The 16,620-nt window shown below is 33.6% G+C and overlaps 1 protein-coding gene across 1 annotated transcript; it reads left to right on the forward strand.

Moving 5' to 3' along the window:
• The first annotated feature begins 663 nt into the window (after positions 1-663).
• cip2a (cellular inhibitor of PP2A) lies at positions 664-16,247 on the forward strand. The gene is made up of 21 exons (XM_073831080.1): positions 664-1,046; positions 2,507-2,654; positions 2,752-2,864; positions 4,190-4,284; positions 5,018-5,114; positions 5,210-5,332; positions 5,470-5,615; positions 5,696-5,771; positions 5,899-6,126; positions 7,280-7,439; positions 9,141-9,282; positions 9,374-9,473; positions 9,578-9,696; positions 12,020-12,209; positions 12,373-12,447; positions 12,533-12,643; positions 12,995-13,191; positions 13,331-13,444; positions 15,154-15,236; positions 15,357-15,475; positions 15,806-16,247. Exons 1-21 carry the CDS (start codon positions 945-947, stop codon positions 15,956-15,958), a joined length of 2,691 nt encoding a protein of 896 aa, XP_073687181.1. The 5' UTR covers positions 664-944; the 3' UTR covers positions 15,959-16,247.
• The last annotated feature ends 373 nt before the right edge of the window (positions 16,248-16,620 follow it).

The following is a 16,620-nucleotide window of genomic DNA, read 5'->3' on the forward strand; positions in this document are numbered from 1 at the left end:
TAGATAACCACTATCACATTGATAAATTTGGTGTCTTTATGCAAAACAAAGAAATTGAATTTCTGTGCAATAATATATTGATTGTAGCAAAGTTGTATATACACAAATGTAGATTTGTTCAAGTTTCTCTTTGCTTTACAGCATTTAATTAAATCCATAAAACATTTAAAATCAAAAAGTGCCTTAAAACTCTCTAAACTTCTGCCAACATATGGATTATATTTAGTATTATTTTATTATATGCTGCTTGGATGTATTGCTAAATGTGTTTAACAATGGAAAGATGACAATGCCTGTTTGTCATATGAAGGTTTAAAAAGTGAAAAAACAAAATAAAGTTACGTGCGTAAAACATCACAAAAAAATCTATATCCATGACGTAATTACGTCAGTGCGTCGTCGAATTTTGACTCTCAACCATTCTTCTTAGAAAAGGGGTTTACGCTTTCTTCACAACATAAATAAAGATTAACACAAAAAGAACAAAACACACACTGGTTCAGTAATTAGGCATGGTGTTGCTTTGTAAAAATGTTTTGCCTTATATTTTAAACGTAAAAACGTAGACATATTTGTAAATGTTTCTAGTACCCCCCTCCTCTTTTGGACAATGGACTCGTCCGGCGATTCGAAGTGTTAGCGGGAGGAAGTTGCTGTTGTGTCGGACAGTGTGGAAGTAAAAATACGCTTTTGAGTAAATACTGCGTAATATAAAATACTAGTAAATATCTTTGCTAAAATAGAATTCACCTCCATGCTTGTACCGGAGAGAATACGACATATCTGTTAATTCATATTAGAAACGGCGTCTATTATCAACTAGCATAGCCTACTGTATGTTTACAAAACCTACGGAGAAGCTGTTTAGATAACGTTAGTTTTTCCACTCCAGTTATTTGTTTATTTTGGTTCAAGGCCGCTATTGACCGTCCTTGGGTGTGAAGATGGATGTATCGACCTGTTTGAAGTCTCTTCTGTTGGCCATTCGTCAGTACAGAAATAACAGAAGCGGTTTAAATGCGTCACAGCTGCAGAAACACATTGAAGTGAGTGGAAACATTTTTCAGTGTGGTTATTAAAAACAATCAGTTTTATTTGTGTGATCTTTCCAGTTCTGTCCTCATTTAGTCATCTTCAAGTTGTTCCAAAGTGTGACTGTGTGAAACACAAAATGATATGTTCAGAACTGACGTATCAACATTCACTTACTTTCATTATTTGTATACAATGAAAGTGAATGGTGACTGAGGCTGTCATTCATCTCTCTTAATGTTTTGGAAATAAGTAAAATATTTAACATCATTTTCGTTTAGTCATGGACTTTGAATCTATTAGATGCCACAGACCCCCAAATATTATCATCTTTGTGCGAAGAATCCCTATCCTAAAATTTAAAAAGCAGATGTATATATTATCTAATGTATAAAAACCCAAAAAGTATATTATATAGTGTAGAAAATATAGAGGGTTTGCACGTATGTCACAATTTGGTCGGTTACCCGGATGGCGATACTCGGATGTAAACAACAGCATGGATTGCACAGTTAATGTACTACTGAATATGTTATTCTGCTAATTTATGCAGTCTAAATCATAGAAAAAACATGTGGAAGCTGCTAAATGATATAGAGAAGGACTTAGTAAGCAGGAAAGAGCTCAATATTTTGACAAAGTTAAAAGCTGGTAAAGATACGTAGAACCAGTGTTAATTAAGATATTGGCCTAATATTTCACATACCTGACTGGAAATGATAAGAATAAACACAAATGTTGTCAAGATTCTTTCCTTGGAAATCCTGGTTCAGTTTGGCCAACCACAAACAGGTTTTGTTCCTCATACAGATTTTTGCACTCTGTTTGATTTGTTATAACTTTTGGCAGTCTATAGTACTCCCGGGTTCACAGACAAGGCTTAAGCCTAGTCCTAGACTAAAATGTAAGTCTGAGCTGTTATAACTGAAAGAAACTTGCACTGACTGATCTTAAAATATATCAGTGCCTTTGTTTTGTCTCAAGATCCACACCAGTAATGTTCTTTTCTAAGCACATTTATAAAAATTACTTAAATGTCCTAATTGAGCTATGGCCTAACCCTGGCTTAATCTAAACCCTGTCTGTCACACTGAGCCTAAATGTTTTTACCACACCGACCAATTAGTACAGCCCTAAACATGACAATAACTGATCATTTTTAGCAACAGTAATCAGCAAAATATGGAAAGATATTAATTTTTCCCCCACATCTTTCACATGCTTACTCTAAAATTTTCCGCAGACCCCCTAACACTCCCTTCCTGGATCCTAGTTTAAAAACTACTGTTTTAAAAGATTTAGATATTCTAAAAATTGCTCTTTGTGAATGCAATGTCATATCTGTAATAACAGATAACTGGAGAAAAAACACAAACAAGTGTGGTCAAAAGTGACAAAAATCTGTAATTTTACATTTAATTTCCTTTAATATGAAATATTCAGTACTATAATTGACATTTTTTTTATTCTGCAGGATGTTTCGGGGCTGAAATGTGGTGGAGTCCTGTTTTCAGGTCAGGTGCTGCCCAGTGAGTGTCTGAGTGGACTCATGGAAGTAGCTGGAGATCCCAACACTAGTCATGCTCTGACGGCATCCATTATATCCCTGCTGGCACAGTTTGGTATTAAACCCTTTAATTACACAGTCAGTTTATTGTCACATCACACCAGTTGTTTACCTATGCATGTACACTATTTCACTTTTTAATGGCTCAACAGCTTCTGATAGTGAGGCTAAAGAGGCTCTACACAGCAGCTACAACTTCACTGGCACTCTGGCAGCCATAATCCACTGCAACAGAAGCACACCAGAAGAGCCTCTTGTTCTGCAGGTGAGAGTACTGCAGTTGTTTTTTTGTTTTGTTTTTTTTTTACAAACCATGCTTTTTTTAAAGTGCATATTTATATAACTGGTTTAAACGTTTATATATTTGATGTTCAACCATTCAAATTTTATACTGACTTGTTTTTTATTGTAATATATTTAGCATATTTTCAGCATTATTACATCAGTCTTCTTTCACACGATTCTTCAGAAATCATTCTAATATGCTGATTTGCTGCTTTAGAAAAAAATCAGCTTATTATTTTTGTGAAAACCATGATTTATCATGGTTCTTTGATGAAGAGAAAACAGCATTTATTTAAAATCTAAATCTTCTTCAACAATGTCAGTTCCATTATTGTCCTTTTTGCTGAATAAAATGTAATGAGTCCTTGCTGAATAAAATATTTTAATATAATTAAAATAATTTATTTCTGTGATGCAAATCAGATTTTATTTAAGCGTCATTACTTCAGTCTTCAGTGTCACATGATCCTTCAGAAATCATTCTAATTTATTATTATCAATATTGGAAACATTGTGCTGCTTAATATTTTTTTGGACCTGTGATACTTTTTTTTGGTCAGGATTCTTTGATAAATAAAACATAAACAGCATTCATTTAAAATATAAATCTTTTATAACAATATACACAACCGTTTAATGTTTAGGGTCAGTATATTTTTTCTTTCTTTTCTGACAGAAAATAATACTCTTATTCAGCAAGGATATATTAAATGTATGAAAAATGATAGTAAAGACTTACAGGTCTAATAAATAGTATCAGAGGTTCCAAAACAATTTTAAACAGCACAACTGTTTCCAACATAATATAAGTGATAAATCATCATATTAGAATGATTTCTAAATCATGAGACACTGAAGACTGGAGTAACGGCTGATGAAAATTCAGCTTTGCATCACAGAAATAAATTATATTTCAAAGTATAATAAATAGAAAACCATTATTTTTAAATGGCAATAATATTTCAAAATCGAACTTTTTTTCTGCATTTTTGATCAAATAAATGGAACTTTGAGTATAAGAGACTTCTTTAAAAAAACATGAAAAATCTTACTGATAACAAACTTTTGAATGGTAGTATATTAATCACTTAAATAAAGTCTGCATGCAATCAGAATGTACACTATGATTGATAATTAATCTGTGCAAGTTAGTTCAGATTAGTACAGATGCACAGATTTTTGATGGTGGTTTCATTTCATTATGTTTGGTTAAAGTTATCCAAAACGGATTAAAAAAAAAGATTACTTTGGAAAAATATCTTATGTGGTAATGTGAATAATGTCTCTTTCTAATGTTCTCTACAGTGCCTTAATGTGCTGCAGCGACTGACCTACAACGTAAGGATTCTGAATTGTGCCTCTCACATCCATGAACTCATCAGCTTCCTGATGCAACATGTGTAAGACTCACAACATTGACTTTTCTGCTTTGTGCATAATATTCACTTTTTAACATGTGATGTAACTGTATAATACCATTCAGAATTTTCAGAACATTTCAGAAATATATTAATACTTTTATTCAACAAGGGTGCATTAAATGGGTCAAAAATGACACTAAAGGCATTTATAATAAATTACATTTTAAGAATAGTTATTATTTTGTAAACAATATTACTGTTTTCAATGTATATTTGATCAAATAAATGCAGCCTCTGTGAGCATTAAAATATTTAAATCATATCATGAAAAGTGTTATACACAGTGTTATTTTTCTGGCCACAGTGTATAAAATATTATAAACACTAAAACTGTTAATGTTTGAGGGATGTTTTCATCATCATTCAGAGCCGAGAATACAATCATGATATTGACAAGTGGCCACAAGCTTGTGAAACACTTTTGGGTATCTTATTAAGAGGAAGCAGACATGCTAGGGGTCGTGTAGTGGAAAACCACAACACTATACCAGAATAGCTTTTGCTTTTAATCACTGAGGCTGGCTGTATAGCAGCACCCTTTATAAAGTGCAGCATGCCTTCAACTATTGCACAGCAACGATGCAATGCATACAAAAGCTAACAGAATTGTACAAAATGTACAAAAGAAAACAGCAGTTGTTCTTTTATTTATTTATTTTTTTTTAAATACAAACTATGAATAAAATGTAATGCTTTTTATGATTGTCTTTAGCCAGTCAAGTAATGATGACATTGTAAAGGCCTGCTTGGGCCTGATGGCCAACCTCTGTCGACACGACATCTCTGTGCAGTCACACATCAAATCTCAGGTCAGAATCAGCATCACCTCTGCATGTGGACATGTTGAACTCTCCATATCAATTTTCACACAAACCTGTCACAATCCTTTCTCCTTTTTTTTCAGAGTAATGTAAAGGCTTTCTACAGAGCTTTGATTAATTTTCTGGGTCATAACTGTCTGACTGTCGTCGTCTTTGCGCTGTCCATATTATCAAGTTTGACTCTAAATGAAGAGGTTGGTCAGAAGGTAGGTTTGAGAAGTAGAGCTGATGTTGGTTTGCTCATGTATCTTTCTCGTCATCTTGTGGCTGGAAACTTGTGGCCCTTGCTTATTTTCCATTTGGGGTTGCATTAGTTCAGTGTTTTTTTTTTTTTCTTTTGCAGCTTTTTAATGCAAAGAACATTCATCAGACCTTTCAGTTAATATTCAACATCACCGTCAACGGAGATGGCACATTAACCAGGAATTATGCTGTGGACTTGTTAGTGGATCTACTGAAGAATCCTAAAATTGCTGATTACCTGACCAAGTATGTGTTTGTTGGAGACTGATGGCACTTTTAAACATCTTTCTAGTACTGTCTGAACATCATTTTTTTCCTCACGCTAGGTATAAACACCTCTCAGTTTGTCTGTCTGAGGTTCTTGGGCTATTACACAGCAAAGATCCCGATACTGCATCAAAGGTCAAATACATCCTTTGTATTTAATTTAATAAAACATATTTAATTTTAAGCCTTTAAGCCAAAAAGTCTTGAACTCTTATACATCTTATATTCTAATGCAGATACTCATAAGCTCGTCTCTGTGCAGGTTATAGAGTTGCTGGTTTCTCTGTGCTCAGTTCCTGTCCTGCGTAAACTCGTCTGTGAGACGGTGCTCCGACCTCCAGCCCCTCGACTGCAGCCTGGTACTAGAAAAGGTGTTCAGGCTCGGGGATCTGAACCGAGTTTAGCACTTGTCCACTGGGTCACGTCACCTCTGGATGGTCCAGAGCAGTGCTACATGCAAGCTCTGTCTCTGCTGGCTGAGCTTTTTGAAGTATGCTAGTGTTTTAATTCAGTTTATTTGAGTATTGCTTTTAAAAGTTCCAAAACAACTTGAAAAAAAAAATAGTGCCCTACAAATGCGCCAGTGAATAAGCTAAATATGACAGTGACAAGAAAAGTCCCTAAGATGTTTTGTGCACCAACAACACAATTTAATCTTTCTCAAAAACCCACCCTCTTTAGTTACTATTGCTATGTCTGACAAACAATGCCGCTCTCACACTACACATCATGTTCTCACACAGTGAAAAATATAACACAGCAAAGAGGAAACTGACAACACGGCAAAAGAGGCAGGGCAGGTTACTTCTGATATGAAACAAGATCTCAGCTTTAAAATTCTGTCATTTTTATTAAAAATTCAAACAATAAATACCGTTTTGTCCTGACAGATCACTGTATTCCCTAATTAGATCGCCCCCCCCCCCAATCGACACGTGAACCGATTGTCTTTTCTTGACTGGACATCTGACCTTTTTTTTAACCGCGGAAAGACGTCAATACACACAGTTTAAGTCCACCAAGGATAATTTAGCGTTACTCTCCTGTCTGATTTGTTTGTCGGACAGAATGGTGGATTTGGCGTTATGATTGGTCTGATCGACTGTCAGTTCAAGCTATTTGTAAAGAGTCAATTTTGGTCAAAGTTATTATTTTATGCATTACATTGTGGCCAAAAACTGGCAATCGCATTGGAATTTAAGAAATACATGAATATTAAAAATATGATTATGTCTAAATAAAAAAATAACAAAAAAAATTAAATCAGTTATTTGAAACACTTAAAATGAATTTTGGTGTGAACTGCACAGTATGAAAAATGGATATTTCCTAAAGATTACATTTGTAATGAAGTTATGTTAATGTATTTTTTATTTTAGTTTTATTTTATTAAAATTAATTTTTTTTTTTTTTTTAAATTAATAAATATTGAAATTAACAACTGAGATTGATAAATATTTTAGAAGTAGAAGTTTTTTTTGTAAGTTATCTAATGTAGTTAACAAATGGAACCTTATTGTAAAGTATTATCATTTTTCTATTAAAATTCTATTCAGTAACAAATTAGGAATCCATGTAAGCTGCAGACAGTTTGAGATGTAGTTGTTCTGTTAATCCATATATTTGTGCTTGTGTTCATCCAGGAGGCGATTGATTCCTCTCTGTGCAGTTCAGCTCAGTCATTTGTGGAGCTCCTCCTGCAGGAAGTGTTGGTTTTGCTGCAGTCTCCAGACTCCACTGAAGGAGACCAGATGCTAAAGAAACACTGTCTGCGTGCAGGCCGTGTTGTTGACTTTCTACTAGATATCCTTACTTATTAAGCAGTGTTAGTAACCAATCAGTATCAGCAAATATCACATCATTAATTAGCTTGGCTCAGAGTTGGAAATGTCTTGAAAAAACGTATTTTTCCAAAAAATGTGTATGCATGCAAATTGTGTAATATCCAAGGTACACATTTCTAGTCATTGTGCAGTTAATTATCATATCGAATTTTCAGAAAGTTTTTGAATATTTGTCCTCTCCCTAAATTTTTAACAATATTTCTAGTGTAATTTATGAGATTTGTTGTATTTTGAATTATTGAGTTTTAATTACTTTGAATATACACTGAACCAAAAACTATCATAACATCTTAGTTGATAATTCAGTATACTTTTTGACAAAACATCCCTGCACATTTTCATAGCTATCACATTACATAATTTTTACACTACTAAAACACAAAAAATTGCATAACTTTATTAAAATTATGTTTATTTCCCTCAAATATGTTGATTATGTGTTCCCTTTTGTCACTACCGAAACTGTTTCGGTAGCGACAATTTTATAGGATAACACCGTAAAAAAACAAAGACAAGCTTAGCAATATTTTAAATATTATTTTGAGTTTCAATAGATAATAGAAGGATCTTAGTAAACATTTAGGATTTGAATTATTAAATGCTTTTTAAATGTGGTATTTTGGTTGTGGGACAGCAGTTTGCAGTAGTTCTGTAGACTGGCTTATATACAGTGCCTTGCAAAAGTATTCATACCCCTTCATTTTTGTCACGTTTTGTTGAAGCCTTATGTTAAACTGCTTTAAATTAGTTTTTACCCACATCAATTTACACTCCGTACACCATAATAATGACAAAGCAAAAACCAGATTTGCAAATTTGACAAATTTATTAAAAATAAAACACTGAAATAAGTACATTGCATAAGTATTCATTAACTCAGTACATAGTTGAAGCACCTTTACAGCCTCAAGTCTTTTTGGGTATGATGTGACAAGCTTTGCACATCTGCATTTGGCAATCATCTGCCATTCTTTGCCTCACCTTTTCACCTCTCAAGCTCTGTCAGCTTGGATGGGGGCTGGCAGACATTTTCTAGAGTCCTAGTTGTTCCAATCGTCTTCCATTATGGATAATGGAGGCTACATGCTTCTGTGAACCTTCAATGCAGCAGTTTTTTTTTTCTGAACTCTTCCCTAGATCATTGCCTTAATGCAAGTCTGTCACTGAGCTCTACAGGCAGTTATCTTGACCTCAGGACTTGGTTTTTGCTCTGATATGCATTTTCAGCTGTTAGACCTTTTCTGAGAGGTGTGTGCCTTTCTAAATCATACTCATTCATATGAATTTGCCACAGATTAACTCCTCTCGAAGTGTAGTAACATCTAGAAGCAATATGAATGCTCCTGAGCTAAATTTCGAGTGTCTCAGAAAAGAGTATGAATACTTATCCAACGGGATCTTTTCAGTTTTTTATTTCTAATAAATTTGCAAAGTTGTTACAAACCTGTTTTGTGCTTTGTCATTATGGTGTATGAGATGTAGATTGATGTGGGGGAAAAAAAAGTAATTTAAAGCAGTTTAACATAATGCTGCAACAAAACGTGAAAAAAAAAAAAATGAAGGGGTATGAATACTTTTGCAAGGCACTGTATGAGCTGACCAATAATGTATTGTAATTGTCTTATTCTACTATAATAGTAGATATCCTTGACTCTCTCACTGCTTTGCGGCGATGATGCTTTGAGGATGCTGGTGTCCCAGCGGCTCAGTCCTGAGGTGTGTATCTCACAGGTAGAGCTTCTGCTGTCCTACAGTCAGGACCTCTCTGGGTCCACCTGCACTACCTCCAACTACCAACTCAGGTAATGAAATGTTTTGGAAGTAATGCTTAAATATTAAACTAATTTATGAATGTGATGGCAAATCTTTCACATGATCCTTGCGTATCTCTAGTCAGGTGTGCTCTGAGGTTGTGCTGAAGACTCTAGAACTGATGAGCCATCTTAGGCAACAGATGCCAGACATGGAGACGTCCTTCTACAGGATCTTACAGGTACTAGACCTACCCTCGCAACCCTACGCTACCCTCCCTCAGATTTTCTGTATCAGATATTTATAACGCTTCCTCTTACGTGATGTCTTTTCCATTGCATGCAGGACCAGCGCATGGTGACACCTCTCTCATTAGCATTGACCTCTAACTGCAGAGAGCATGTGCAGGTTGCCCTTTGCATACTTTTTGAAGCGGCCCCACTGCCTAATTTCCCCTCTGTCATGTGAGTCAACATAACACATTATGTGAACACACAGTGTGAATGTCTACTCTGAGGTGTCAAAACACCCAGCTTTGACAGTCACAGCTGTTTTATGTGAAGCATTTTTGGTGGTTGCTAAGGCATTTACTGTTGCTCATTCTTAGAATTAGCAGTTTATTACATTTTCTAATTCTAAGTATTAAAATTGCAAGAATACCTAAGAATTTTAAACAATGATTTAACATTATAAAATCTGCAGAAAATTTCCATAATGATTAAATGTACTTTAGTAACATGCTAAAACTCAATCTCAAACTCAAAAATACAGGAAAAATATTTTTGAAATATTATTGTGTAATATTAAAAATTATTGTTGTATAACTTTCTTTAAATACATTTTAAAATGTATTATAAAACGGTTAGTTCCATTCCTCAATTCTGATTGGTCAGCAGCTGTGTCGTATTCATGATACGGCACTGCTATGACCGCTTCACTCAACGGTTTTGTGTATCATTGAACCCCCTTAGCAACCACCCTTAGCAACGTAAACACTGCTGCAGCAGTTAGGGACTACTTTTTACAGCGGAAGGCAGTTAATGATTTTACTTTATGAAAACGTACAACTTAATATATATTTTTGATTTTAATATTTTTATTGTGTGGTAACCGTTTTATAAAAGCAATAAGGTACTTGAGGCCGTGCTGTATCATGAATAAATCACGGCTGAAGGGATTGCAGGCCTAACAACGCCCTTCAGCCGTGATTTATTCATGATACAGCACGGCCTCTCGTACCTTATTGCTTAAATATGTTCCTGTGAAGGCAAAGCTTTTATTTTCAGCATCATTACTTGAGTCTTCATTGTTACATGATCCTTTGGAAATCATTCTAATGTGCTGATTTGCTGCTCAAGAATCATTTCTTAGTATTAGCAATGGTAAAAACTTGCGCTGCTTAATATTTTTGTAAAAACTGTGATATGTCGATAAATAGAAGGTTCAAATGAACAGCATTTTGTTTTAAATTTAAACGTTTTGTAACATTGGAAATGTCTTTACTGTCACTTTCGATAAGTTTAATGCACCTTATTTAGGGCCCTATGAAATTCTTTTAATTTTTCCCAAATTCTCAATCATTTTTTTCTAATTCTTTTTTTTCCTTTACATTTTTTCTGGATTCCATTTTTTTTTTTGGTTGATTTTTTTTTTTTCTAGACTCTGTTTTAATGGTTTAATTAAAACATATTAATCAGAAAGCATGTCTAATTGAAATGATGAAACTTACCTTTTTTTCAATAATTTATCAATTTTTTCCCCCTTTTTTTTGGTTAATTTTTTTTCTAGACTCTGTTTTAATGGTTTAATCAAAACATATTAATCAAAAAGCATGTTTAATTTTTTGAAATCATGAAAATTACCTTTTGTTCATTTTTTTCTAGACTTTAGTCTTTAGATTAAAAAAATATTAATTAAAAAGTATGTCTAATTAATTGAAGTCATGAAGCTTGCATTTTTTTTCTAGACTCTTTTAATGGTTTAATTAAAAAATATGAATCAAAATATAAATCAAAATGTAAGTTTTTAAGGCCCTGTGAAATCTGTTTTACTTTTCTTTTTTTTTCTCAAATTCAGTTTTATTTTCACTAAATTCTGTTTTCCATTCTTTTTCTGGATTTTTAAAAATAGTTTCATAAAATTTGAATAATCAAAAGCATATCTAATTAATGGATTTTATTTTTAAAAATCTGATTTATTATTTATTTATTAGAAATACGGTGTTGTGTATTTTGTGCATTTTTCTGGTAAATACATTCTGGTAAATAATTAACAATTTTATTAGTAGTAGTACTATCATTAATTTAGGTAATATTTTTCTGTCACAGTTTCTTCAAGTTAAACCAAACTTTTATTTTAACGGCTTGTTGTGAAAAACTTTCTGTTTGTATATGTTATGAGGATAGTTTTTCTCAAATGCTTATGAAGTGGCTCTCAGAGCAGTTCTGGAGATTGTTTATGCATTCATGTACTCATATTAAGTTGGCAGAGTGTGAAAACACTGCAAGCGTCACATGCAGTAAACAAAACTGTGCCTCTGCGCCATTCATTAACACAGAGACATGCAGATCATGTAGGATGCAAATTTAAATAGTCTTTTTGCAGCTTAATATTCACAGACACTAACCCATATCTTGTTTTGATATAAGTGTTCTGACCTACGTTTGATTTATTCATCCAAAATTTGGCAAATTCAGTGACATTATCCCTTATACAGTAAATTCCATTTTTATGACTGATTCACTAAACCCTGGAAAATAAATGTTTCTCTGTCACTCTTGATTTAAGTCTAGGGGACAGCATTGCTGCCAATAACGCATACCGTCAGAGGGACAGTGAGTCCTCGATTCGGAGCAGTTCTGCTAGCGAAGATGCGTCCTTTTTGGGAAAGAGTTTTCCCATGGTGCATGCCGAACCTTCTGGTTCTGCTCACCAAAGTATTGACAGCCTCATTGAAAAGCTTCAGAACGGAGTGGAGGTGATTGCATTTGTCTTGACAGTGACTCATTAATTCTGTGACCACAGCGTCTGCAGATGTTCCGTTGTGGGTTTACTTGCTTTAATTCCGTATTGACAATAGAAACGTGCCCACAGATGGCATGCTTGTTTTTTGTTTTATTTTTAATGTTGTGGTATTGCAGTTACAGGAGAAGGTCAAAGATGTGCACATGTCAGAGATCATTGATGTGTACGAGCAGAAGCTTTCAGCACTAGCGGTAAGTGACCAGGTTATGAAAAACTTCCTGTGGATATATTTATTACATGTGGACTTTGTAATTGTTTGTGCTTTTGTGTATGTAGTGCAAAGAGAGCCGTCTGCAGGACCTTTTGGAAGCCAAAGCGCTTGCGCTGTCACAGGCCGATCGGCTTATTGCTCAGTACCGCTGCCAGAGAGCTCAGGCGGAAGCTGAGGTTACACACAATTTCTTTTCTTTTTTTCTTTGTACAATGAAAGCTGACTACTTTCGTGTGACCATTATTTATGCATGTGTTTTTTCAGTTGCTGCGTACATTAAGTCAAAAGTTATAGTCAAAAGTTTACCTCTTTTTTGGTAAAATAATCAACATTTAGCAAATTCTGCTAGGTGTAACTAAATTTTGGACTTCAACTGTATATTCTTCTATATATTCAGCATATATATTCTTAAAAAAATATTTTTTTCCTGTCACATGATTCTTCAGAAATCATTCTAATATGCTGATGTGCTGCTTGATATTTGCACTTACTATGAACTTTTTATTTGCTGTTTTTCTCCATTGTAGGCACGTAAATTGGCTTCTTTACTCAAAGACACAGAGAGGAAGAAAGAGGATCTGCAGACGACATTGAATGATCTTCTGTTGGAGGTCGAGAGACTGAAATCTGACAGCCAGCAGCTCTTGGAGCACAACGGTCGTCTGCAGGCAGTCGCTGACCAGCATCAGGAGCTGAAGGGCACCTATAACCAGCTGCTCAGTAGGTCAGTGTCCCCCTCTCTCTCACACACAAACACACACACACAGATACAACTTTTTAGTCCTTTAGGAATGGATCCATCAAATGTTTTATTATAGATAACCAGCCTCTTCTTTCTCACCTTTTTTTTTTTTTTTTTTTAGGTATGACAAAAGTGAAGGGATGCTGAAGGAACTGCAGGCTGCCCATATCTCACTTACCCAGCAGGCTGAAGGGCTGAGAAAGACCAATGAGGGATTAAAACTCCAACAGGAGAGGTCAGTGTTTGAAACGGTGGACTGAATGTTATGTTTTTACAATTATTTTTACTATTAACATTTTTCTTATGCTTCATGCCATTCTTGATTAAGTCTTTATAATTTTGAATAACCCAACTGCAAATAAAAACATAAAAGTGATAACAATAAATAATAATAATAATAATAATAATAATAATATACTTTTATATTATATATATTTTTGTATTATTATTATTATTATTATTATTATTATCATCATCATCTAAAATAATTAAATTATTATTATTTATTGGAGCTAGTTTAAGCTTCATGCCACCCTCCAAAAAAAAAGAAAGAACAAATAGAAAATTCTTCATATTATCATGGAGAATAACGCAACTTCAATTTAAAAAATGCAATAATAATAATTATTGTTATTATTATCATTATTATTATTACAATTATTATTGTTTATATAGTTTATTTATATATATATATATATATAATTATATATTTTCAAGTATATATTTTTGTTTGTATTATTAATAACAATAATCATTGTTTTTGTAGTTGCTATTATTAATTTTTATTTATTTGTTTGTGTTTTTTATATAATTATATAATTTTAAATATATATTCTGTTGTTGTTGTTATCTAAAAATTGTATATTATTATTATTATTATAAAATATAATAACCTAACTCCAATTAAAAGAAATGCAGTAATAATAATAATAATAATTATTATTATTATTATAATAATTATAATTATTTTTATATTAATACTTTTATTATTATTATTCATTTCTTTTTATATTTTCTCATATCTAAACTTGTTCTGTATTTTTTTATATATTTTTAATATGTATTTTTTCTGTATTATTATTGATGTTGTTGTTGTTGTTATTATTATTATTATTATTATTATTATTATTATTATTTTTTTTTTTATTGGGGATAAATTAAGCTTCATGCCACCCTCCAAATATCTTTAATTATTATCATAAAGAATAACCCAACTCGTTTTTATTATTTTAATAATAATATTTATTATTATTATTATTAAATATTATTATTGTTATTTTGTTTTTAATATGTAAGGAATAATTGACGACGGGCCGTAGAATTCTTAGAAAATAATGCACACCCGAGGTGGTGATGCAGTCACGACGCGAAGCGGAGTTGCTAGTTCCAAAACGTCATTTTAGAACTAGTAACGACGCTCGGGCTGTTAAAAGCAACATAATGCCGTTAATAATGAAGTTTAGACAGACCGAAAGACAAGCAGACAGACGGAAAGAGTGAGGGAGAGAAACTAAGGGTATGACTTTACCTCTCTCACATCTGTGTCTCTCAAGGGTACTGACTGGCAGCATCGTCTCTACTAACAGTTAAACTTTAAGTTCATTTTCTTCAAGACCACGCCGTTGTTACCTCGCGTGAGAGAGCTGTCATGTCGTTTTTAAGTTGTTAATCGTCAGAGCAGCGCTAACAACATTATTAACCGTGCGTTTCCCTGAATATAATGCACACCTCTAGAACGTTCGTCAGCCAATCAGATTCAAGCATTCAACGGCCCTGTAGTATAAATATTTTTAAATAAGTTGAACTGTGCTTTATGCCACCCATGAATAGGTCAATATTATTTTAATTATTATTAATAATAAGAATAAATGTTATAATTATTATTAAAAGGTGTTATTAAAAATTAATGAATGACCTTCAGTCCTTGAACTTTTATCTGCTCAGGACTCTTGCAGAGGTGGCAGAAAAAGAGCAGCAGATAGAGAGCCTAAAGACAGATGTGCTGGAGAAAGAGAGAAAAATAACAGGTGAGAAAAAACTGTGGAATCAATTAGTTTCATGGGCTTTATGCTATTTATATTGTTTAAGTCATACACACTTTCCTTTGTTGTAGAGTGTATTATAAAGCTTCTTCTGTTCTGTACCAGGACTTCAGAATGATCTGAGGAAACACGAAGAGCAGATTAATGAGATGGAGGAGAATATTTCCATTCTTAGGAAAGAGCTTAATAAGACAGAGCAAGCAAGGAAGGACACCAGCATCAAGGTGCCATCAGCATTCACTCAAAACCTATCAACCAATCCTGTTAGTCCAGTGATTCTCAACTCCAGTCTTCGGTATGTTTCTGAATCTAACAAACACCGTTCAGTTCATGGATCTTTCTCCTAATGAGCTGATGATCTGAATCAGGTGTGTTTAATGAAAGAGACATACAAAATGTGCAGAGCAATGAGCCCCGAGGACTGGAGTTGAGAACTGCTGTATTAGTCTCAAACCATAATGTCTCATGTTATAATTTGGCAATACCTATTTTCTAAGCAGTCAGGTAGGCCCTATAATGGTTGTGTGTTTTCTGTTGTTGTGTTCATCTTGCAGGCTTCTTCTCTGGAGCTGCAGAAATCTCAGCTAGAGGCCAAGGTGGAGAAGCTGGAGGAAGAGCTGGGCAAACACACGCACATGATCGCAATGATACACAGTCTCAGCAGCGGCAAACTCAAGGGTGACGTCACCGCCAACCTCTCTCTGTGACACGTGCGCATTCATGTACATATACTCTATAAAGCCATGAAATACTACACACGCTTCATGAAATAACTTATTTTATCTGGATGTTTTGCCACTTTTAGTCTATGTGCTTTATATGGCTTCCTTAATGTTTTTATGAACGAATGAATAAATGTCTATAGAAAATAGAATGTCAACAATACATTTTAGAATTATTTAGAAGTTGATGTATTGTGTAGATTTTTGAATGTCAATCTTTGGCCACCAGAGGGCACTGCACAAACTATTTAAACTTTTTTTTTTCAATAAACAAGTACTCTCTCAAAAAGAAAAGGTTCAGTGATCATTCCTTTAGTTTCACAATGATAAGGATGTTTTATAGCTGAAAGTGTGTGCGCTTTATTAGGGCCATTCATGTGAAGGGCATGACTTCCTTGTTAAAATAAAAACTTCATTTAGCCCTATAAAAATCTGAGTTTAAATCATAGTTTCTGTTTATTTCATGCATAAGTGTGTTCTTTTGTTTGAATAATTTATTAGTTGTAAGGTGTTACAGCTTTTTTTATGTTTGTGGTTTTTTTAAAAAATGTGTCAAGTTGATGTCATTTTACACATTAGTACCAGAATTTGAACCTGATTTGTTACATATTTTCATAGTTGTTTTTGGCAAGTCGTCAGCCAATCAG

Source organism: Garra rufa, chromosome 24 (assembly GCF_049309525.1).
Source record: "Garra rufa chromosome 24, GarRuf1.0, whole genome shotgun sequence".
Lineage (NCBI taxonomy): Eukaryota > Metazoa > Chordata > Actinopteri > Cypriniformes > Cyprinidae > Garra > Garra rufa.

What these genes read in the sequence shown, in the direction of transcription:
- cip2a (XM_073831080.1), top strand. Translation starts at nt 945, where the DNA reads ATGGATGTATCGACCTGTTTGAAGTCTCTTCTGTTGGCCATTCGTCAG. An exon ending in ACCTCCAACTACCAACTCAG is followed by an intron (nt 9,283 to 9,373) that starts GTAATGAAATGT and finishes GCGTATCTCTAG; the next exon opens with TCAGGTGTGCTCTGAGGTTG. An exon ending in AGCTTCAGAACGGAGTGGAG is followed by an intron (nt 12,210 to 12,372) that starts GTGATTGCATTT and finishes GTGGTATTGCAG; the next exon opens with TTACAGGAGAAGGTCAAAGA.